This window comes from Chelonia mydas, chromosome 3, assembly GCF_015237465.2.
Source record: "Chelonia mydas isolate rCheMyd1 chromosome 3, rCheMyd1.pri.v2, whole genome shotgun sequence".
NCBI classification, from domain to species: domain Eukaryota; kingdom Metazoa; phylum Chordata; order Testudines; family Cheloniidae; genus Chelonia; species Chelonia mydas.
In genome coordinates this window covers 3005500-3030272 of record NC_057851.1, presented here as the reverse complement: position 1 = coordinate 3030272, position 24773 = coordinate 3005500, and the positions used below count along the sequence as shown (strand labels likewise).

At 59.1% G+C, this 24773-nt stretch overlaps 1 protein-coding gene across 1 annotated transcript in view; it reads right to left on the bottom strand.

Moving 5' to 3' along the window:
- GAREM2 (GRB2 associated regulator of MAPK1 subtype 2) overlaps positions 1-12884 on the bottom strand; it is a 45697-nt gene extending 32813 nt beyond the window's left edge. Inside the window, exon 1 of the mRNA XM_037893728.2 lies at positions 12737-12884. Coding sequence (XP_037749656.1) covers positions 12737-12848 — 112 coding nt within the window. The 5' untranslated portion in view covers positions 12849-12884. The remainder of the gene's footprint in view (positions 1-12736) is intronic.
- Positions 12885-24773: the final 11889 nt, after the last annotated feature.

Here is a 24773-nt window from a genome sequence, read left to right as displayed (position 1 = left end):
ATCACCCTGCACCTCCTAAGCAGCCAGCCCTGAGCACCCCGGCCAGCCTGATCCCTCCCCACATCACCTCCCCCATCACCCTGCACCTCCTACACAGCCAGCCCTGAGCACCCCGGCCAGCCTGATCCCCCCGCATCACCTCCCCCAGCACCCTGCACCTCCTACACAGCCAGCCCTGAGCACCCCGGCCAGCCTGATCCGCCCCCATCACCTGCCCCCGCACCCTGCACCTCCTACGCAGCCATCCCTGGGCACCCCGAACAGCCTGATCCCTCCCCACATCACCTCCCCCCGCACCCTGCACCTCCTACACAGCCAGCCCTGAGCACCCGGGCCAGCCTGATCCCCCCCCATCACCTGCCCCCGCACCCTGCACCCCCTACACAGCCAGCCCTGAGCACCCCGGCCAGCCTGATCCCCCCCCATCACCTGCCCCTGCACCCTGCACCTCCTACGCAGCCAGCCCTGAGCACCCCGGCCAGCCTGATCCCCCCCCCATCACCTCCCCCAGCACCCTGCACCTCCTACACAGCCAGCCCTGAGCACCCCGGCCAGCCTGATCCCCTCCCATCCCCTGCCCCCGCACCCTGCACCTCCTACGCAGCCAGCCCTGAGCACCCCGGCCAGCCTGATCCCCTCCCCTACACCTGCCCCAACACCCTGCACCTCCTACGCAGCCATCCCTGAGCACCCCGACCAGCCTGATCCCTCCCCACATCACCTCCCCCATCACCCTGCACCTCCTACGCAGCCAGCCCTGAGCACCCCGGCCAGTCTGATCCCCTCCCCCATCACCTCCCCCAGCACCCTGCACCTCCTACGCAGCCAGCCCTGAGCACCCCGGCCAGCCTGATCCCCTCCCATCCCCTGCCCCCGCACCCTGCACCTCCTACGCAGCCAGCCCTGAGCACCCCGGCCAGCCTGATCCCCCCCCATCACCTCCCCCAGCACCCTGCACCTCCTACACAGCCAGCCCTGAGCACCCCGGCCAGCCTGATCCCCCCGATCACCTGCCCCAGCACCCTGCACCCCCTACACAGCCAGCCCTGAGCACCCCGGCCAGCCTGATCCCCCCCCATCACCTGCCCCCGCACCCTGCACCTCCTACACAGCCAGCCCTCAGCACCCCGGCCAGCCTGATCCCCCCCCATCACCTGCCCCCGCACCCTGCACCTCCTACACAGCCAGCCCTGAGCACCCCGGCCAGCCTGATCCCCCCCCATCACCTCCCCCAGCACCCTGCACCTCCTACACAGCCAGCCCTCAGCACCCCGGCCAGCCTGATCCCCCCCCATCACCTGCCCCCGCACCCTGCACCTCCTACACAGCCAGCCCTGAGCACCCCGGGCAGCCTGATCCCCCCCCATCACCTCCCCCAGCACCCTGCACCTCCTACGCAGCCAGCCCTGAGCACCCCGGCCAGCCTGATCCCCTCCCCTACACCTTTCTGCGCCTGAGCACTGTTCTCTGGCCTGGGCCTTCCAGGATCTCTGCCGCGTTACTGCTTCTCATTTGAGCTAAATTGTTGTTTGGTCACCGGCTCTTTTATGAAAATTGTCACTTTTATTTACAGTTTGTCACTTTCACCAGCCTGGCTGGAGCCTGCAAACTCTTCCACATGGACGACAGCACGAGCAGCCTGGTGATTGCAAAGCGAGCAGCCCCCTGGGTCACCAGCTGCCGGGGCTGGGGACGGGGGGGTGGGGGGGTCCCCTTTACCCTGCTCTTCAAACCAGAACGTTGTGCGTGAAATGGTGATTTCAACGCAATCGTTCCATCAGCTGCCAGGAGAAGCCCAACGCCATCTTTCAAACGGGGGGCAGGCGGGACTGTGAAAACCCCAGGGCTGGTCCCAAATACTCACTCCCCGGGGAGGGAGAAATGTGATTCCCCGACACTGAACAGGGGAGGCAGACGGGATCTCGAACACCCAGCCCAAAAGCCATTTTTGCCCAGACGAATTTCCCACTCAGCTCAGTCCCCTGTAACTCCTGATTGCGGCTGCGGCCTGGGCCGTGTGTCGCACCCGGGGACCGGTGCGGGCGCGTGGCTCGCGGGCCTCTCGCTACGTCGATCGATCGCAGGTGACCTGGGGCTATTAGGGGATGCCGGAGCAGGGAGAGCGAGTCCTCCCTTCCCGCAGACCTGCCTGGAGCTGCCCCTTCGACGAGGCCGTTTCGGGGAATATTCCCCCCGCCGATCTCGGCGGATGAGCAGGTCTCCGCTGCCAAGAGTGGCAAGTTGCCCTGGCAACGCCTCTTTGTTCAGATTAAATAGCCGAAGCAGCAGCCGCAAAGCCCAGCTGGAGCGACAACGTTATTGATACCAAATCCCGCCGCCGAGCGCTTCCACAGCTCCGCTGGGGCCCGGGGGGCAGAGCCGCCGACTCCCACGGCGCGGCCCACGGCGCGGCTCAGAGCCACGGGCTTGGTTCGGTTAGAGCAGCTGCAGCCGCACAGCGCCCCCATGTGCCGTGCTGGGGTACTGGGGAGAGCGCCCCCCTGCGGAGCCCCCTCGCGCTGCACTGGGGCATGGGGCTCAGCACTACACTGGGGGGAGAGCGCCCCCTACTGAGCCATCCCCCCCATTGCAGCACAGAGCCCCCTCGCGCCGCACTGGGGCATTGGGCTCAGCACCGACACCGGGGGGGAGAGCGCCCCCCTGTGGAGCCCCCTCGCGCAGCACTGGGGCATTGGGCTCAGCACTGACACCGGGGGGGAGAGCGCCCCCTACTGAGCCATCCCCCTCATTGCAGCACAGCGCCCCCTCGCACCGCACTGGGGCATGGGGCTCAGCACTACACTGGGGGGAGAGCGCCCCCTACTGAGCCATCCCCCCCATTGCAGCCCAGCGCCCCCTCGCGCCGCACTGGGGCATTGGGCTCAGCACCGACACCGGGGGGAGAGCGCCCCCTACTGAGCCATCCCCCCCATTGCAGCACAGAGCCCCCTCGCACCGCACTGGGGCATTGGGCTCAGCACCGACACCGGGGGGGAGAGCGCCCCCCTGTGGAGCCCCCTCGCGCAGCACTGGGGCATTGGGCTCAGCACTGACACCGGGGGGAGAGCGCCCCCTACTGAGCCATCCCCCTCATTGCAGCACAGCGCCCCCTCGCACCGCACTGGGGCATTGGGCTCAGCACCGACACCGGGGGGAGAGCGCCCCCTACTGAGCCATCCCCCTCATTGCAGCACAGCGCCCCCTCGCGCCGCACTGGGGCATTGGGCTCAGCACTGACACCGGGGGGAGAGCGCCCCCTACTGAGCCATCCCCCCCATTGCAGCCCAGCGCCCCCTCGCGCCGCACTGGGGCATTGGGCTCAGCACTACACTGCGGGGAGAGCGCCCCCTACTGAGCCATCCCCCCCATTGCAGCCCAGCGCCCCCTCACGCCGCACTGGGGCATTGGGCTCAGCACCGACACCGGGGGGAGAGCGCCCCCTACTGAGCCATCCCCCTCATTGCAGCACAGCGCCCCCTCGCACCGCACTGGGGCATTGGGCTCAGCACCGACACCGGGGGGGAGAGCGCCCCCTACTGAGCCATCCCCCTCATTGCAGCACAGCGCCCCCTCGCACCGCACTGGGGCATGGGGCTCAGCACTACACTGTGGGGAGAGCGCCCCCTACTGAACCATCCCCCTCATTGCAGCACAGCGCCCCCTCGCACCGCACTGGGGCATTGGGCTCAGCACCGACACCAGGGGGGAGAGCGCCCCCTACTGAGCCATCCCCCCCATTGCAGCCCAGCGCCCCCTCGCGCCGCACTGGGGCATGGGGCTCAGCACCGACACCGGGGGGAGAGGGCCCCCTACTGAGCCATCCCCCCCATTGCAGCACAGAGCCCCCTCGCGCCACACTGGGGCATTGGGCTCAGCACCGACACCGGGGGGAGAGCGCCCCCTACTGAGCCATCCCCCCCATTGCAGCCCAGCGCCCCCTCGCGCCGCACTGGGGCATTGGCTCTGTATCTACGCCGAGAGGAGACTGCGCTCTCACTTGCACTGCCGGCATTTTCTGCAGAGTCAGGTTAGTCCAGCCCCAGGGCTGACGCGACCCAGATCTCAAGCCCAGTTGGGTGGAAGAGCCCAAAGCCTGAAGCAGGGGCTCGGAAAAGGGGTGAGAAATCAAGCAGGCCCGAGAAAATGTGTCCCTGTGGCTTTGTATGTGCGCACAAACACACACACACACACACACACACACACACACACAGCAAGTGCGAGGTGAAGCCGGGGACGTCAGCGGCACATCCTGAAAAGCATGCAGGCTCCGCTGTGCAGCTCGCAGTTGGTGCAGACAATGCTGCTATCGTGAGACAATGTTGTCAGGGCCACCCCCATTCACTGGGCCCAAAGCTGCGCTAAGTTTTCTCTCCATCCTCTCCAAGGTCCTTAGCTGGGCCCCGTCCCCTCAGGACCTCCCAATCGTTAACATATTTATCTCCCACCCTGTAAAGCAGGGTGGTGCAGATACTGAATGGAAGCCCAGGGAGAGTAAGTGACGTGACCAAGGTCCTACAGGAAGCCTGTGCCAGAGGAGGGACTTGAAGCAGGTCTCTGGTGTCCTCCGTGCAGACCCTAATCACTGCACTTCTGGAGCAGCTCAGGTAACCCTGACTGGAAGAGACCCAGTTACTAACAAAGACATCTGGGAATGAGCCTGCCCTCCCCCTGCCCCCCGCCTGGGAAAACTCAGCCCACACCTCCCCCCACCAGGGATGTTGGGACCATCCTGCCACTGCTGGAATGAGGGGGCACCTTAACAGTAAGCAAAAGATCCCCCTGCCCCGACCCTGGGGCAGATGGACTAGATGGGACCAAACAGGTCTTCCTCTCCCGAAGGACTGTGGCTTCTCAAGCGTGTGTGTGTCCGTCCAGCCTGCTGTCTTCCTGCTCTCAATACACCAACTGCACCAACACCCGAGTTGTGCTCTCTGGGGAGTGGCTTGGGACACACTCGGGGTCAGGAATCCGTCTTTCCCCCGGTCACGAGTGACACAGCAGAGGCGATCGACGCTGGGAGACTCGTCCCCACGTCGCCTTTTCCCCGCACTGACGCTGGTCTGGTTTAAAACCTCAGCAGGCAACTCATTTGGGAACAAAGGGGCAGAACTCAGCATGGTTCACCCAGGGCTCCACCCACCCCCCTTTTCTCCCCACCTTCCCATCCTCTGCTCTGAGCCCTTGCCTGTCTGGTCCATGGCCTCCCAAAGCGCCCGTCGGGACCAGCGTCTGGGATGCCAGGGCCGCGGCTCTCCAAGCAGCCTGTGCCATGGGCGGGCGGCCGGCAGGGAGCCCTCCCCGAATGTTGTTCTGCGAACCTCAGCAACAGTTACTAGGGAAAAGCTGCAAAGGTCCAAGGACTTGAAATCCAACCGGCCCCTTCTGGCAGCTGCTGGCAAGCGGGCCTGGGCCGCGAAGACAGCCCCTTTGTGTGGCTGCTGCTGCTGCCCGGAGAGAGATCGCACACGGAAAGCCATCGCAACTGTGTGCTCTGGCTGGCTGTGCGCGGTGGGTGCCGGGGCTCAAGGACACGCAGCCGGGGGCGACGGGGACGTCGAGGCTCGCGCTCTAGGTGCCTTGCAAGCAGACAGCTCCTGAGAAGTTGAGGGAGACCAGGAAGAGCTACAGGAAAGAGCGGGGGCTGCAGGGGCTGCGTCCTGGGGAGGGAGAATGGCTAATTGGGGGAAGAGACCTTAGTGGCCTGCTAGGAGCCTGCAAGTATTTGGAGCGTGTAGCACCCCGGAGCGAGGGGGATACTTCGGGTGCTACACAGGTGGGAAAGGGGCAGCTGTAGTGGGATGAGGCTGAGTTACTCGGTCCAGACTGGTTCACCCAGGACCCCAAGCAGCAAAGCTCCTAGTCCAGGATTGCCTTACAGATAGTCCTAGATTTTAAAGCAAATCCCCCAAAGCTGCCTCCTCAGTACGTCTAAGGATATTGATCTGTTACTGGGTGCGAAGCCTTTCCGTAGGCAGACTCCCAGCTCCGGAGCCGGGACACTTCAGGCCACCTCCCCTCCCTGGTGCTGCTCCGAGAAGCTGGACCGCAGCAGCCCCAGCCCCCGCCTTCCAAGAGGAAGTGGAAATCGATCCAGCAATAAACTGGTAACATGACAGTTTGTAACACAGGCAGAGCCTCCATAATTAGCTCATCGCTGAGCACCTGGGGCCCGCAGGAATTCCTGTCGAGTGGCCGACAGCCAGCCTGGAAAGGGGAGGGATACAACCCCATCCTTCTACTGCAGGGGTGGCCAACCTGGGCCTGAGAAGGAGCCAGAATTTACCAATGTACTTTGCCAAAGAGCCACAGTAATACATCAGCAGCCCCCCACATTCGCTACTCCCCTCCAGCCCCCAGCGCCTCCCACCCACCGGCAGCCCCGCCCATCAGCGCCTCCGCCTCCCTCCCTGCACCAACTGATCAGCTGTTTTGCAGCGTGCAGGAGGCTCTGGGGGGATGGGGGAGGAGCAAGGGCACGGCCGGCTCAGGGGAGGGCCGGGAAGGGGTGGAGTGGGGGCAGGGCCTGGGGCAGAGCCAGGGGTTCAGCCGTGAGCACCCCCCGGCACACTGGGAAGTTGGCGCCTGTAGCTCCAGCCCCGGAGTCGGTGCCTGGACAAGGAGCCGCATGTTAACGTCTGAAGAGCCGCACGGGGCTCCGGAGCCGCAGGTTGCCCCCCCGGTCTACTGCAAAGAGCGCACGCCCCTCGCGCTAGCCGTGGTACAGCGTTTGTCCTGCCTGCGGGCTGCAGCCACTAGAGGGCAATACCGTCACCCGCGCGCGAGTTAGTTGTGTATGACCCCAGCGGGGTTTACATCTAAAGGTTAATGGTGCTGGGGACAAGAACCCTGTAAAACCCACCTGCCTTCCCCCTCGTAGGGCCTGATCAACAGCTGACTGGCCTCAATGGGGGGCTTTCCAGTGAACTACGGAGCAGGCCCTTTGGGCCCAGCCCGTCCCAGGGCCGAGTGCCCCCAGAGGCTGCTCTGCACCTTGCAGGATCCAAAAGAAGGGAACTCTGGCCTTGCCCCTCCGTGCCCGATTGCGGGCCAGCATTTGGAGGGAGTTCCAGTCAGCCGCGCCTGTGGAAACCCTCCAGAGACAGCCAGGCTGCCCAGGCAGTCGAGAGGGAAGGGGACAGGGCTGCCCTGTCATGGTGCTGCAGGCCCTCCCTGCCTCAACTTCCTCCTCTGAGGTGGGACCCCCCCCCAGGCTTCCCCACACAGGGTGGAGTTTGTGCCAGCACTTAGCCCCCCCAGCCAAGTCAATAACTAACATTTAACCCTTTCCAGGATAACAGAAGTCCAAACAAACCAAGAGTTTGTTTGCCCCCTTGGGCTCCTCTTTAGCCCGCCTCCCGGACCCCAATTAGTCCAGCCCCCTTAGGCTGGGCGACAGGGGCGCTGGAACGGGGGGGCTTTACCCTCCCACTTTTTACCGGCCGTAAGGGCGAGTGATGGGGGGAGGGGAGGAGAGGAGCGAGTGGGGAGGGGCTTGGTGGGAAGAGGTGGGGTGGGCTCTTGGGGAAAGGGGCGGTGCAGGGGCGGGGTCTTGAGGGGCAGTGCAGCACAGCGTGGTGCGGGCACGGGCACCCGTGGCACTCCCCACACACTTTTCGGGTGCTTCCGCCTCTCCTGCTGAGAGAAAGCTAATTATGGCCCAGGTGGGGGTGAGCAAACAGAGCTGGCAAGCCCCAGAGCTCCTGGCCCTTAAAGAGGCAGGCTAGCCCGTTCCACAGCGTGTGAAGGAGCAGGAGGCCAATCGGGGCAGAGCAGGTCCCTGAGGACATACCCCTCAGCAATGGAGCGATGTCAATGTAAATGTGAAGTGTAGGCCGGGTCCTAGTTTGGGAGAGGAACGGCAGGAGAGCTAATAACTGACGACATCAAGAAGGCCGAGGTGTTTAATGCCTTTAGTCTTCACTCAAAGGTTAATGGTGACCAGATATTCAACACAATTAATATTAATGACAAGGGGAAGGAAGGAAGCTAAACTAGGGAAAGATCAGGTTAAAGGAGACGTAGATACAGTCAATGGATTCAAGTCAGCAGGGCCTGATGAAATTCATCCCAGGGTACTAAAGAAAGTAGCTGAAGCAATCTCGGAACCATTTGCAATTATCTTTGAGAACTGCTGAAGGACGGGTGAGGTCCCAGAGAACTGGAGAAGGGCAAACACAGGACCTGTCTTTAAAAACAGGACCAAAGAGGATCTGGGGAATTACAGACCAGGCAGCCTAACTCCTATACCTGGAAAGATACTGGAACAAATTTTAAACAATCCGTTTGTAAGCACCTGGACGATAACTGGGTGATAAGGAACATCCATCATGGATTTGCCAAGTACAAATCATGCCAAATCAACCTAATTTCCTTCTTTGACAGGGTTACTGGCCTAGTGGCTGGGGGAAGCGGTAGATCTTGATTTTAGTGAGGCTTTTCACACTGTCCCACACGACATTCTCATGAGCAAACTAGGGAAACGTGGGCTAGATGATATTACTGTGAGGTGGGTGCACAACTGGTTGACCGGACTCAAAGAGTAGTTATCACTGGTTCCAGGCCCGTTGACAGCAATTCTGGGCCCCAGGGCAGAACAGTCAATGGGCCCCCGTGCACAGATGCTGACATTTGGGCGGTGCTGGGCGCACTCTTCCGGCACGGCCAGGGCTTCCACATGCCCGCTCGGTAGGGTGCCAACTGTCTAATCGCACAAATCCAAAGACCCTTGCCTCGCTTATTGCCCTGCCGCTTCCCTGAAACCATGCCCCTGCCCCTTCTCTGAGGCCCCACCCCCTGCTCATGCCATCCCCCTTCCCTCCGTTGCTCACTCTCACTCACTTTCACCAGGCTGGGGTGGGGGGTTAGGGTGTGGGAGGGGGTAAGGGGTCGGGCTCTTGGGAGGGAGTTTGGGTGTGGGATGCGGGCTCTGGGAGGGAGTTTGGGAGCAGGCTCTAGGCTGGGGCAGGGGTTTGGGGTGCAGGAGGGGAGCGGGGGTAGGTGCTTACCTCCGGAGGCTCCTGAAAGCGACTGGCTCACCCCTCTGGCAGCGGCTCCCAGGCGGGGGGCCCAAAGGGTCTCCACACGCCGCTGGCCACAGGCACTGCCCCCGCAGCTCCCATTGGCCGCAGGACGTGCCAGCCGCTTCCGGGAGTGGCACGGAGTGCGGGCGGACAAGAAGCCTGCCTTAACCCCACTGCACTGCTGGCAGCAGCAGCCGGGGACCCCCGGGCCCTTTTAAATTGCCCGGGCCCCTGGGCAATTGGTTCCCTGTCCACCTGGGAGATCGTATCTAGTGGGGTTCCACAGGGGTCAGTCCTGGGCTCAGCACTAGTCAATATTTTCATTAATGACTGGACAATGGAGTGCAGAGCACACACATCAAATTTGCAGATGACACCAAGTTGGGAGGGGCTTAAAGCACTCTGGAGGACAGGGTTAGAATTCGAAATGACCTCGACAAACTGGACCATTGGTCTGAAATCAACCCGATGAAATTCAATAAAGACAAATGCAAAGTACTACACTTAAGAAGGAAAAATCAAAACAAAACGGGGAACAACTGGCTAGGCAGTAACACCGCTGAACAGGATCTGGGGATTACAGTGGATCACAAATTGAATACGAGCCAGCAATGTGATGCAGTTGCAATAAAGGCTAATAGCATTCTGGGGTGTATTGTCAGGAGTGGCGTATGTAAGACACGGGAGGTAATTTGTCCTGCTCTACTCAGCACTGGGGAGGCCTCAGCTGGAGCCCTATGTCCAGTTCTGGGCCCTGCACATTAGGAAAGATGTGGATAAATTGGAGCGAGTCCGGAGAAGAGAAACAAAACTAACAAAAGCTCTAGAAAACCTGCCCCCTGAGGAAAGGTTTAAAAAATGGGGCATGTGTAGTACTGAGAAAGGAAGTCTAAGGGGGATCCTGATAAGTCTTCAGATACATTAAGGGCTGTCATAAAAAGCATCTGACGAAGTGGTTTTTTACCCACGAAAGCTTATGCCCAAATAAATCTGTTAGTCTTTAAGGTGCCACTGGACTCCACGTTGTTTTTGTGACAATCAAAACAGACTAACACGGCTACCCCCTGATATAAAAAGAATGACAATCAATTGTTCTCCATGTCCACTGAAGGAAGGACAAGAAGAAATGAGCTTAATCTGAAGCAAGGGAGATTTTCTTTAGATAGCAGAAAAAACTTTCTAAGTATAAAGTTAGCTAAGCCCTGGCATCCTCTTCCCAGGGAGGTTGTGGGATCCCCGCCACTGGAGGTGTTTAAGAACAGGTTGGACAGACGCCTGTCAGGGCTGGTCTAGGTTTACTTGGCCCTGCCTCAGCACGGGGGCTGGACTAGACGACCTCTCGAGGTCCCTTCCAGCCCCACACTTCTAGGATTCTACAACTCTGCTTGCAAAACCTTTATTACAGGCACTTACAAACGGGAAGGAACAAGCCCTGCTCTTGTCTCAGATTCCAGGTGGGGTTTGTAGGCCTGGCGCCAGGAAGAAACACCCACAGCTTCTCACTTGTAACCCGAGCGCGTCTGACACGAAGCGTGCGGCCCCACAGCACCGTTGCCGGGTCACTTTCAGAGGAGCACATGTCACATGTAAGAACTCCAGGCTTTTGTCCAGCTGAGTTTGAATTTGGCAGTTAATAAAATTCCAGCCAAACAACAGAGTTCTGGTACCCGGCGTCTAACTCATCAGCGAGAGAGATGGGCACTATAATCCCGGCTCTTTGAGGGGGAAGCTCAGCTGAAAGTTTGCCTTAGTGCAGCCATGGTTCTTGTAAGCCTCGGGGGACTGGATTCCCCTTATGTGGACCAGAGAAGAGGGCAAGCTGCCTCAACTCCCACTCAAGCATGCTATGCCAGACAGGACAATTCCCCAGAGCTCAGCGGCACAGCTGTGATCCCAGGCAGCCGCTGGGCCTAGTGAGGAACATCCCAGCCCAGGGACTTTCACTGTAACTAAATCTCATGCAGACTTGAGCTCTGGGATGAAAACATGTATAGCCGTGAAACTAGGACCAGTGGGGGTGGGGCCTGGGCCAGAGCACAGGGAAGAAAACCCTAGACAAGCCTCAAAGCTCAGCAGGGACATGCTGGATTCACCTGTCTCCAACTTCCATTGCTCCAGCCAAGCGACGTCCCCTGGGAGTGGGAGATGGGGGCTAACCCTGAGAAGTTAGGAGCTGGAAAAGCCCCACTGGACCACCCAGCCCATCCCGCTCCCGCTCAAGCAGGTCACATTGCTCCTGTGAGTCTCTTCTCCAGGGCTCAGCTCAATTAAGCTCTAAGTGATGGAGCGAGGGGGCTCGCACCGTGTCGCTGGACACTCCGTTCCATAGGAGATCATTCCTGGGCTCCAGCCTGAAATCCCCTTGGCTTATTTCCTTCTCCATTCTCCTAGCTCCAATCCCTCAGAGCTGGCTGGCCGTCCCTCCTCTGCCCCATAGACTGGTGGGGATTGTTTATTACCGACTGGCATCTGTGCCCGCCCCCTAGGCTCTCCCGAGGTTCTCAGACAAAAGGGACACAAGCCATTATCCGGAGCTGGCTTTAGAGGCAAGTCAGTCACAAGGAAAAAGAAAACCTGGCAGCCAAGTGCTCTACAGAGGAGAAACCCAACAGCCCCACCGCCCGCTCTGCCCCTCAGCAGCCCCTCCCCGGGCTGGCAAAGAAAGGGGCTTGGAAAACTCCTGCCCATTATCGTCAGCGATGCTGCCTTGTATGAAACTTTATCTGCTCTGTACATTTCTCGAAGGTCTCTGCACGAGCCAGTCTGAGCCGAGCTCCTCCGAGCTGCACCGTCCAGGGGCTCGTTCTGCACACGGACACGCATGCACAACACACGGGGACACACGCATGGCCGGGGGCACACACCCACGCCAGAGCCCCGCAGCCACCCTGGAAACTCACACAGCCTACAAAGCTGCGGCCACAGGATGGGTTTGGGTTGGAAGTTGCTCTTTGGCCGAGGAACATGGGACAAGCCAGCCCAGGGACCCAGCCAGCCCCTGTCCTGTCCCTGGCTAGGGCTCCTAGTGGCTGTGGCAGTGCAAGTAAATAATAATACTGTAGGTCCTGCATTGCTGGGGCGGGATTGGGACTCCCCTCCGCCCAGACCAGGGGAGTTTCCAGAGCCCCCCCTTTCCAGATGTCCCCTCCCCCCAGGAGAGCACCCTCTGGTGCTCTGAGCTGCTCGGGGGGAGCCCTGCAGGCAGGACTGGGGCTGGCCATGCCCGGCTGCTCCGGGGCCCCGGGAAGATGGGGGGCGACGTGTCTGCGCTCCGGGGCCAGAGTCTTTCGCTTCCCCGGGCAGAGCCCCGGCCCCATTCACACGGGCAGGACCGGCCCCTGCCATTAGCATTCAGGGCAGCGCCTGCTGCTGGCACAGCCCCCTTCTCCCGGCCCGCCCGCAGCACCCCAGCCGGGCAGCCAGCCACGGCCCCCGCCCGGGGCTGTGCCCCCACCCCGGCCCCCAGGAGCCGGGCAGGGGGCGCAGCAACCACCCCCAGCGCGGGCGGGGACAGTCAGGGGGGTCGGGGTCAGGAGAGAGGGCTGGGGGGTGGGAGAAGATGGCAGGGGGCGGGGGGAGTTCTTCTTCTTTGTAAATTTCCCCAGTGAAATCTCCTAGAAACTTTGCCGCGACGCTGGCCCCGATCCGGCCCCCGGGCCCCGGCCCGCCCCTCACCTGGCCCCGATCCGGCCCCCGGGCCCCGGCCCGCCCCTCACCTGGCCCCAGGCGCACCAGCGTGGGCAGGCGGCACTTGCTGACGATCACATCCAGGGGCAGCGCCCCCGAGCTCCAGCTGATCTGGGCCAGCCCGGCGGCCAGTTTCTCCATCGCTCTCCGGCAGCCGCATCGCCCCTGGCCGGGCTCAGGCGCGGGGGCCCCGGGGGGCGGCCGGGCTGGGCGCCGGCGGCAGCAGCCCGGCCGGGCGCAGCATCAGCACCAGGGCGGCGGGGGGGGGCTCCGGGGCCGCGGCTCCCGCCCTCACCGCGCGGGGTCCGGGCTCCGGCTGCAACCCGAGCGGGAGCGGCCCGCCCCCAGCCCCGCCCCCCATGCCCCCCCGGGCTCCGCCCCCAGCCCGAGGACTCCCCTGCCCCCCCCCGCGCCTCTCCAGCCCCCGCCCAAGGACTCCCCTGACCCCCCTACAGCCCCCAGCCCCCAGCCCTGCCCATCTCCTCTTCCCAACCCACCCCTGTCCCCCCCGTCTGGGGATTCTCCCCCCCAACACAGCCCCTGTGTCCCCCCCGAGAGTATTCCCCCCCCCGCGCCCCTCCAGCCTCCAGCCCCCGCCCAAGGACTCCCCTGCCCCCGCCCCCCCCTCCAGCCCCCAGCCCTGCCCATCTCCTCTTCCCAACCCACCCCTGTCCCCCCCGTCTGGGGATTCTCCCCCCCAACACAGCCCCTGTCCCCCCCCCGAGAGTATTCCCCCCCCGCGGCGCCCCTCCAGCCCCCGCCCAAGGACTCCCCTGCCCCCGGCCCCCGTACAGCCCCCAGCCCTGCCCATCTCCTCTTCCCAACCCACCCCTGTCCCCCCCGTCTGGGGATTCTCCCCCCCAACACAGCCCCTGTCCCCCCCCGAGAGTATTCCCCCCCCGCGCCCCTCCAGCCTCCAGCCCCCACCCAAGGACTCCCCTGAGCCCCCTACAGCCCCCAGCCCTGCCCATCTCCTCTTCCCAACCCACCCATGTCCACCCCATCTGGGGATTCTCCCCCCCAACACAGCCCCTGTCCTTCCCCCCAGAGAGTATTCCCCCCCCGCGCCCCTCCAGCCTCCAGCCCCCACCCAAGGACTCCCCTGCCCCCGCCCCCCCTCCAGCCCCCAGCCCTGCCCATCTCCTCTTCCCAACCCACCCCTGTCCCCCCCGTCTGGGGATTCTCCCCCCCCAACACAGCCCCTGTGTCCCCCCCGAGAGTATTTCCCCCCCCGCGCCCCTCCAGCCTCCAGCCCCCGCCCAAGGACTCCCCTGCCCCCGCCCCCCCTCCAGCCCCCAGCCCTGCCTATCTCCTCTTCCCAACCCACCCCTGTCCACCCCGTCTGGGGATTCTCCCCCCCAACACAGCCCCTGTGTCCCCCTCGAGAGTATTCCCCCCCCCGCGCCCCTCCAGCCCCCACCCAAGGACTCCCCTGACCCCCCTACAGCCCCCAGCCCTGCCCATCTCCTCTTCCCAACCCACCCATGTCCACCCCATCTGGGGATTCTCCCCCCCAACACAGCCCCTGTCCTTCCCCCCCGAGAGTATTCCCCCCCCGCGCCCCTCCAGCCTCCAGCCCCCACCCAAGGACTCCCCTGCCCCCGCCCCCCCCCTCCAGCCCCCAGCCCTGCCCATCTCCTCTTCCCAACCCACCCCTGTCCCCCCCGTCTGGGGATTCTCCCCCCCAACACAGCCCCTGTGTCCCCCCCGAGAGTATTCCCCCCCCCGCGCCCCTCCAGCCTCCAGCCCCCACCCAAGGACTCCCCTGAGCCCCCTACAGCCCCCAGCCCTGCCCATCTCCTCTTCCCAACCCACCCATGTCCACCCCATCTGGGGATTCTCCCCCCCAACACAGCCCCTGTCCCCCCCCCGAGAGTATTTCCCCCCCCGCGCCCCTCCAGCCCCTGCCCAAGGACTCCCCTGACCCCCCTCCAGCCCCCAGCCCTGCCCATCTCCTCTTCCCAACCCACCCCTGTCCCCCCTGTCTGGGGATTCTCCCCCCCAACACAGCCCCTCCCCTGGAGAGTATTTTCTTCTACCCCCTCTTTTCTTCTCTTTTTCTTCTCTTCTCCCCCCTCACCTGGAGAGTATTTCCCCCCCACACGCCCCTCCAGCCCCCACCCAAGGACTCCCCTTCCCCCCCCCCCCATACAGCCCCCAGCCCTGCCCATCTCCTCTTCCCAACCCATCCATCTCCACCCCGTCTGGGGATTCTGCCCCCCAACTCAGCCCCTGTCTCTCCCCCGCCCCCACGCCTGGGCACTCTCCAATCCTCTCCTTGCTCTGCTGCAGGCTCAGCTCTGCCCTCTGGGCCAGCCCAGCCTGGTACCCGAACCGGGACACCCACCTCGGCCCCCGCTGGCTGAGGGGTCACAAACCGGGGACCCGCGGGCCCGCGGGACTGAGCCCCAGCCGGGGGAAGAGAGGGGGTCGGGGGCTCCCGCCAGCCCAGGGCACACTCCCTGGCTTGGTGCAGGAGCCGGAGCAGCCTCTGCCCCTGGCCTGGCAACCAGGGACGGAGACACAGCGCGTTCTCCACAATGGCTCCCTGGGTGCCTTTAGCGCCGCCATCATCCAGTGGCCCCACGGGTTGTCTGGCCGCTTCCTGCTTCTGATGTACTGTAAAAAATCGCTGTTAGTTTTTCTGTCTTTTGCTACTTGCGCTTCAAACTCTTTTTTGGCCTCCTTAGTTATACTTTTACACGAGGCTTGCCGGAGTTTATCCTTTCTGTGTCCCCAGCAGGATTTGAGTTTCAATTTTTAAAAGATGCCTTTTTATCTCGAACTGCCTCTTTTATTCTCTTTAGCTGCGATGGCATTTTTTTGGTCATCATAGAATCATAGAAGATCAGGGTTGGAAGGGACCTCAGGAGGTCATCTAGTCCCATCCCCTGCTCAAAGCAGGACCGATCCCCAACTAAATCATCCCAGCCAGGGCTTTGTCAAGCCGGGCCTTAAAAACCTCGAAGGATGGAGATTCCACCCCCTCCCTAGGTAACGCATTCCAGTGCTTCGCCACCCTCCTAGTGAAATAGTTTTTCCTAATATCCAACCTAAACCTCCCCCACTGCAACTTGAGACCATTACTCCTTGTTCTGTCATCTGCCACCACTGAGAACAGTCTAGAGCCATCCTCTTTGGAACCACCTCTCAGGTAGTTGAAAGCAGCTATCAAATCCTCCCTCATTCTTCTCTTCCGCAGACTAAACAATCCCAGCTCCCTCAGCCTCTCCTCATGAGTCATGTGCCCCAGACCCTGATCATTTTCGTTGCCCTCCTCTGGACTCTCTCCAATTTGTCCACATCCCTTCTGTAGTGGGGGGCCCAAAACTGGACTCAATACTCCAGGTGTGGCCTCACCAGTGCTGAATAGAGAGGAATAATCACATCCCTCAATCTGCTGGCAATGCCCCTACTTATACAGCCCAAAATGCCATTGGCCTTCTTGGCAACAAGGGCACACTGTTGACTCATATCCAGCTTCTCGTCCACTGTAACCCCCACGTCCTTTTCTGCAGAACTGCTGCTTAGCCAGTCGGTCCCCAGCCTGTAGCGGTGTATGGGATTCTTCTTTCCTAAGTGCAGGACTTTGCACTTGTCCTTGTTGAACCTCATCAGATTTCTTTTATCCCAATCCTCCAATTTGTCTAGGTCACTCTGGACCCTACCCCTACCCTCCAGCGTATCTACCTCTCCCTGCAGCTTAGTGTCATCTGTGAACTTGCTGAGGGTGCAATCCACGCCATCCTCCAGATCATTTATGAAGATATTGAACAAAACAAGCCCCAGGACCGACCCCTGGGGCACTCCACTTGATACCAGCTGCCAACTAGACATTGAGATGTTGATCACTACCTGTTGAGCCTGACAATCTGGCCAGCTTTCTACCCACCTTATAGTCCATTCATCCTGCCCATACTTCTTTAACTTGCTGGCAAGAATACTGTCGGAGACCGTGTCAAAAGCTTTGCTAAAGTCAAGTTATATCACATCCACTGCTTTCCCCATATCCACAGAGCCAGTTATCTCATCCTAGAAGGCAATCAGGTTGGTCAGGCACGACTTGCCCTGGGTGAATCCATGCTGACTGTTCCTGATCACCTTCCTCTCCTCCAAAATCGATTCCTTGAGGACCTGCTCCATGATTTTGCCAGGGACTGGAGTGAGGCTGACTGATCTGTAGTTCCCTGGGTTCTTTCTTCCCTTTTTAAAATATGAGTGCAATATTTGCCTTTTTCAAATCACCCGGGACTTCCCCCGATCGCCACAAATTTTCAAAGATAATAGCCAATGACTCTGCAGTCACATCCGCCAACTCCCTCAGCACCCTCGGATGCATTAGATCTGGGCCCATGGACTTGTGCATGTCCAGCTTTTCTAAATAGTCCTTAACATGTTCTTTCACCACTGCGGGCGGCTCATCTCCTCCCCACACTGTGCTGCCCAGTGCAGCAGTCTGGGACCTTGTCTGTGAAGACCGAGGCAAAAAAAGCATTGAGTACTTCAGCTTTTTCCACATCCTCTGTCACTATGCCCGGTTTAAAAACATCCTACGGTTTTTAAAAAGTGTCCATGCAGCTTGCAGGCGTTTCACTCTGTGACTGTTCCTTTTCATTTCCATTTAACTAGCCGCCTCCTTTTCGTGTAGTTCCCCTTTTTGAAGTTAAATGCTACTGTGATGGGTCTCTTTAGTATTCCCCCCCCTGCAGGGATGTTAAATGTAATTATATTATGGTTTCTGTTACTGAGCAGTTCAGCCATATTCACTTCTTGGACTAGATCCTGTGCTCCACTTAGGACTAAATCAAGAATTGCCTCTCCTCTTGTGGGTTCCAGGACTAGCTACTCCAAGAAGCCGTCATTAATGGTGGTGTAAGAACGGCCATACTGGGACAGACCAAAGGTCCATCTAACCCAGTATCCCATCTTCCGACAGTGGCCAATGCCAGGTGCCCCAGAAGGAATGAACAGAACAGGGAATCATCAAGTGATCCATCCCCTGTCGCCCATTCCCAGCTTCTGGCAAACAGAGGCTAGGGACACCATCCCTGCCCACCCTGGCTAATAGCCATCGATCGACCTGTCCTCAATAAATTTATCTAGTTCTTTTTTCAACCCTGTTATAGTTTTGGTCTTCACAACATCCTCTGGCAAGGAGTTCCACAGGTTGAGTGAAGAAATACTTCCTTTTGTTTGTTTTAAACCTGCTGCCTATTAATTTTATTGGGTGACCCTAGTTCTTGTGTTACGAGAAGGAGTAAATAACACTTCCTTAGTTACTTTCTCCACAACAGTCATGATTTTATAGACCTCTATCATAACCCCCCTTAGTCGTCTCTTTTCCAAGCTGTAAAGTCCCAGTCTTATTAATCTCTCCTCATATGGAACCCGTTCCATACCCCTAATCATTTTTGTTGTCCTTATCTGTACCTTTTCCAATTCCAATATCTCTTTTTTGACATGGTGCGACCACATCTGCACGCTGTATTCAAGATGTGGGCATACTAGGGATTTATATAGAGGCAACATGATATTTTCTGTCTTATTATCTATCCCTTTCCTAATGATTCCCAGCACTGTGTTTGCTTTTTTGACCGCCACTGCACCTTGAGTGGATGTTTTCAGAGAACTGTCCACAATGACTCCAAGATCTCTTTCTTGAGTGGTATCAGTTAATTCAGACCCCATCATTTTCTGTGTCTAGCTGGGATTGTGTTTCCAATGTGCATCACTTTGCATTGATCAACATTTATCTGTGGGGACAGCATTGCAGTGGAAGACAACGCCCAGTAGCAGTGAGGTTCCTCGCTTCTCGGTAGGACATTACCAAGAACTCACAAAGAACTGGACTAAATGGCAGATGCTCAGGGCATTGCATTGCATCCGTGGCAGCAATGGCCACAAAGACAGCGGGTAGCAGCAGAAGCCTTGCTCTACCCCTGCCCCTGGGTGGGAGGTGAACCCACATGAAGGCACCCCTGGCTTCTGGGCCTTTGCTGATTTCACACAGCCAGCTGTGAGAGGGATGCAGCAGAAGAAAAGGGGAGTGGTGTGTTAAAAGGACATTCCTCTGTCAGAATTTCACACCATAAGGTGGGAAATTGAGTCAAGGGACACTGCCCACCCTTCTGTGGGGCGGGAGTTGATTTATGGTTACGTGCTTTGGAATCATTGCTGCGGTGTTCACCCAAATCAAGGCTGGGTCCCCTTTCCCTGTTATTAACTATTTCCTATTGGTAGTCCCAGATGCAGAGCTGGCTAGGGGGGAGTATTGCCCCTCAGAGGGGCCCGGGGTTATTGGATGGGGCTCGAGCCAGTTCTGTATTGTAATGTTAAAGGAACCCCTAGACATCGAACCCAGCCCTTGGGGCTGCTCACACCACCTGGCAGCAGGGTTACAAGTGGCCCGAGTGAGGCAAGAACTCCAGAACGCCAATTCCACCCCAGTCTGGCTTGTGCTGGGGCCCTGATGAAGTTACAGTGCTTGTCTGCAGGGTCAGATGGGGAGAATACCTACCTGCCTCCCAGGGCTCTTGGGAGGCTTCATAGCTGTATGACTGGGACAAACTTTGCTCTGGCTAAGGTGGCACAAACATCAGTGGATTTTTCTGATGTAAGCAGGGCAGAAGTTGATGTCCTCTGTACCGCGGCACATAGAGGAGAATTATTGGCAACATCAGCCGCAGAGAACCAGCTGCATGCAGGGGCTCTGACGCTGCACCTGTCACCCTCCCCCCGCCGGTGAGTGTATGTTACAGGCCTCTTTCTGAGCCCATCCACAGAGGTTTGGAATTGCTACAGCGAGCAGGTGAGGAGCCTCTCATCTGGAGCCCAAGCTATGGCAGCTCATGCTTCCAGCTCTGGAGGTCCCTGGTTCAATCCCCAGCTTTCCTTGAATGCCTGTTGTAAGACACGGACTGGGCTGTTTCAGCCACTCTGTGGGATGGCCAAGCGTAGGGGAGTTTGCAGACCGACAGATGTCTGAATCCTGATGCTGTGTGGAAATCCCACCCCCCAGGCCCTGAACACTACAGGGTGCTGGAGTCTTTTCCCTCCCGCTGGCCACTTCAGATCTAGTCCCGTAGTCGCTGGGAGTCATTCCCTGCCGCAGGGCTCACGTTGAGGACCTGAGTGACCCTCTGCTGAGGCAGCCCATTACGGGGCAGTTAGTGCCCCGCGGGATGGTGGTTTCGTGGTGCATACACTTGCCCCTGGGCTCTGAGCAGAGACCATCCGAGCACTTCACGCAGGCCCCTGAGAAGCCAGCAGTGGGAATAACTTTTGGTTCCTGTCAACCCGGGCTGGATTCACAATGGCAACCGAGCAGAGATGAGGTTTGGTAGCACATCACCAGACCTCTGGGCCCAACCAGCCGCCCAGGGCATGAGTCTGCCTAACTTCAGGGCATGGACTCTCCACTCTCCCAGGTTTCTGGGGAAGAGAGTGGGCTGGCGAAGGGGGGTGGGGGGGCTCGTTGGTGTGTGATTCCATGGGGAGATTTGTGAATGGTTTTATTGGACTGATTTTAAGAAATCAAAAGTAGTTGATTAATGAGTTGCTCACCCCTCTCCAAGGAGGCAGGGGACTGGACTAGCTGACTCTCAAGGTCCCTTCCAGCCTTATGATTCTATGATCCTGCCCAGGAGCAGGCACAGAGATAAGGATAAAGGCAGAGATTTGGCTCTCACTGCAATCCTGCAAGGCAGCTGGCTGAGTAGCTCTCCGCCATCCCCGAAACCCTGGTTCCCCTGGGTGTATTTCCCCTTGGCTGGCAGCCCAGAGGAGCTCAGCCGTCTGTGGCATACCCCTCCCCCTCCATTAGAGCCGGATTGGATTTCCGGACCATAATGGACACTTCCCCCGCTCACGGCTTCTAAGGCCGAGGAAGAGATTAGCTTTTCCCCAGAGAACAACACATTCTGTGTGACAGACGGAGGCCTGGTGCTGCCCACAAGCTCAGGGGAGGATGGCATCTTGGCACCGGTCTGTGACTCACCCTTCCAAGCTAGGGACATGCTGAGCCAGGCCCTGGCAGCCGCTGGTAACGGGCTCTGGGACGCCTCCGTTACTCCTGGTTGTGCCCCATGTCCAAGCTGCTGAGAACAAATACAGACGGACAAAAGCGTGGCCCTGCTCGGTGTCTTCCCGCCAGCAGGTCCTCAGAACACGGGCCAGGCTGTGCAGTGGCACCCAGCAGCTCCAGGTGCCATGGCTAGGCAGGAAGTGAGAAGAATCAGAAAGGCAGGATGCAACCGTAATGCAGGATGCAATGACCAGAGGTGGACGAATGGAAGAATCTTGGTTTGACATCTCACGCAAAAGAGGCACAGCGCCTCCTAGGGGTGTTGGTTCACTACTGACTGGGAAGGAAAAGAACCATCATCACATCCTGCAGCACCCAGGTTTTCCTGGAAGGTCTCGAAACGTTGCCCAGACCCAACTCTGGGAGCACGGAGAAGATCATGGCCCAAGGTGGGACAACGGCAGGCCCATACACCTGTGCATGGACAAGGTATTTTCTGGTTTCAGAGTAACAGCCGTGTTAGCCTGTATTCGCAAAAAGAAAAGGAGGACTTGTGGCACCTTAGAGACTAACCAATTTATTTGAGCATGAGCTTTCGTGAGCTACAGCTCACTTCATCGGATGCATACTGTGGAAACTGCAGAAGACATTACCTATTTTCTGCTTTGCATGGTTCCAGCAGGCTTGCCCGTGAAATGCGGCTGCTCTGATCTCTCTTGCGGGTGAAGCCATCCAAGCGCAGAGCCCAGACACACGGTGCAGTGTGCAGTGCTGCGGGTGGCAGTTAGCCCCTCGTGTTTTGACTCATGAGCAGGGGTACTCGATATGGCCGCGGCCACCCTGGCAGACGGCGTAGCAGTGCAGCCGCGGAGGTCACCACCGGCCGACTTCCAAAGGTGCTCTCCTGGAATTCAAGAAATGGCATTAAATCCAGGTTCTGCAGCCCCTCAAGTGAAGGTGGGGAGGGTTCAGGTCCGGGCTCTGGGCACAACCGCCTGCCGACTGCGGAGGGAGGAGAACAGTGAAGGCAGCATTGTCAAACCCGGGGGCCGAACGCTGCCACATTCCAGATTTAGACCTTTAAACGTGGGGCCTGGTTTTCAGAGGCCCTGAGCAATGATGGCTGCCCCTGAAGTCAGTGGGAGCAGCAGGTTCTCAGCCTGCCCGAAAGGTCAGCCCGTGTGACCGAGGTGCCTAAACGCAGAGCTAGGAGCCTGACCTGCCTGAGCGGTGTCTCACCGCGTGTAGTGATGGCCGTGCTTCGAGATGCGAGACCACTGCCAGGGCGCAGGTGCCTCCCGAGCCCTCGATCGGAGGGTTTCAGTGTCCGTTCGGCCCGCGCACCAAAGGGAGACAGGCCCACTCGGGCGAACCACCCTCGGTTGCTTCTCCATCCAAACGGCCAGCAAAGAACAGTGCGAAGCCGGGGGGAGGAAACGGGTCATGGAGCAAGCATAGGCGGCCACGTCTCGATGAACCCCAGTTCTGCACAAGGCGAGTAACGCTTTTTCTCTGAGTAGCGCCCCTGGGGGTGCTCTGCCCCCAGACAGCCTCCCCCCTCCAGGGAAGAGGTAGCTTTGGAAAGGAGTCCAAGACTGAAGAGACTACACCAGCACCAGGCACCGCACCAGCTGAGACGGCCCAGAGCGAGGCGCAGCGTCTAGAACGAGCAGGCGGCCCACGGAGCGGCTCCGCACGGCTCGGACCCTGCAACGTGCCCGAGGAAAGCTGTGGCCGTTGCCTGTGATCTGGCAGAGTGCGCGATTCTCCTGGGCGAGGTGCAGCGCCAGCTGCGTCGTAGCAAGCGACGATACACCCGGAGAGCCACCTCGAAAGTCTGGGTGTGGCCCCCTCAGATCTCTCTGCGAGGGAGACGGTCCGAACTTGCTTGGCTGTTTTAGCTCGATGAAAAGCCACTGCCCGTCTCACAGCTAACGTAGGGAAGGAGGTCTCACACTGAGACGTATCTGGTGTAGAGGAAAACACTGGTCGATGAATGGATGGTTAAGAGAAAAATCCGACAGGTAAGAATTTCTTGAGGTAAGAATTTAGGGTGCAGCCAAAACAAGACTTTATCCTTGAAAAATACCTCAAATGTGGGGCTGGTCGGCCACCCAGGCCCCAGTCTCCCCAACCCTGTGGGCTGAAGTGATAGCTACTAGAAAGACCATCTTCACAGATAAGTGAAGAAAGGAGCAAGTTGCGATTGGTTCAAACAGAGGTCCCATGAGGTACCTAAATTCCAGGTTGAAATCCCAAGAAGGAGTAGGATCCTTAACCTGGGGTAGAAGTTCCCTAAACCCTTAAAAAATCTTGAGGGCATAGGGTGAGCAAATATGGAAAACCCTTCTGGTGGGGGATGAAATGCAGATATCGCAGCCCGATGAACCTGAACAGAGCTAATTAATAACCCTGATTTCTTTGAGTCCAGCAGCTAATCCAAGAAGGTTGAGAGTGAAGAGGAGTCAGGCACAATACAGTGACACCAGTGGTTGAACCGTTTCCATGTCTTAAGGTAAGTAATTTGAGTTGACTCCCTTCTATACCTGTTGTACTCCTGTTGGGCAGGTGGATTCTAACCTGGAAGCCATGCTTGAAGGTGGAGGACCCCTAGCTTGGGGTGAAGCAAGCAACCTGTGTCCTGGGAGAGGAGATGAGGGGCGGTTGGAAGCTTGAACGCTGGTTGGACGCGCAGGTGAAGCAGCTAAGGGTACCAAGCCTGTCCTGGACAGGTCGGTACTAAACCCTGGCCTTGTCCTGTCTGAGCTTGTTCGTCACTCTTCGTATTAGCGATGTTGGAGGGCATCCATAGAACAGGCCCCTCGTCCAGGGAAGGAGAAAAGCGCCCCTCAAAGAGTGGTGACCGAGGCCTCTTCTTGCGCAGGATAGGGGGCACTTCTTGTTGCTGAACGTGGCAAATAGATCCACCCGTGGAAGTCCCCAGCTTTGGACTACCCTGTGAAGAAGCTGAGAGCCCTATTCCCATTCATGTTCCTGGGAGACATGCCTCCGAGGAAGATCAGCGGTGACATTCTGGACTCCAGAAGGGTAAACGGCTGAGATCTGAATCTGATGGGCTATACACCAGTTCCATAACTTTACAGCATTGGTGCCCGGGGAGGGGCCCAGGCAAGCCACGTTGTCTGTCATCATCCTGATGGATTTGCCAGTGGTGAGAGAGAGGAACGGAAGGCAGGCCTCCCTGGCTACGCTGAGTTCCAACAGGTTGTTATGGAGACAGGTTTCCTGAGGTGACCATCTGTCCTGAGTTGTGAGGGTACCGAGGTGTGCTCCCACCTGAACAGTGATGTGTCCTTTATCACAGATACTGTGGGAGCTGGGCAGATGAAAGGGAGGCCCACGCAGACATTGAGTTGATTTTTCTGCTTCATCCAGAGACCAGGATCAAATAGGAGCTGGAGGGGTGGCCTCCTTCTCTGCCCTAATCTCCTGTTCTTCAAAGGTCTCTCCATGTTGGGGGCTTGATGGAGGAGACTTTTGGTACAATGGAGCCGAAGTTCTGGCAAATTGCTGCCAATAAGCTGCCCCAGGATCCCAGTATGGCCGGGGGCGGGCCCATATGGGAGAGGGGGTGGCATCCAGGACTGATCCCACCACCCCTGTTGTGGGCGAGGATCCTTGTTGAGTATAGATTCCTGTACAGGTGTGAAGGGGAACTCCGCACTGATAAAGAGACTTGATTGAATCTCTCCTTCATCTGCCTCAATGTCCTCCAAAGAGGGGCAGGAGGCAGTAGAAAGAGGCAGATAATCCTGCAGAGCTGGGAAACCATGGTAATTCAGAGATTAGGGTCCCAGCCCAGAGCATTGTTTGGATCCCGTAAGCCGCGGGGACTCTGGTTTGATTAACACTGACAAGTCCCCGGAGCCGCAGAATGCCTGTTGGTGGGTTGGTACCAACGCAGCCACTGAGGGGGACGATACCATTGATCTGGCGTGCGTAGGCGCCAGGGCTGAAGGAGTCTGGTGCTCTGGTTTGTTGGTACCGATGGTACCAAGTGAGAAGGCACCGATGGTCAATCT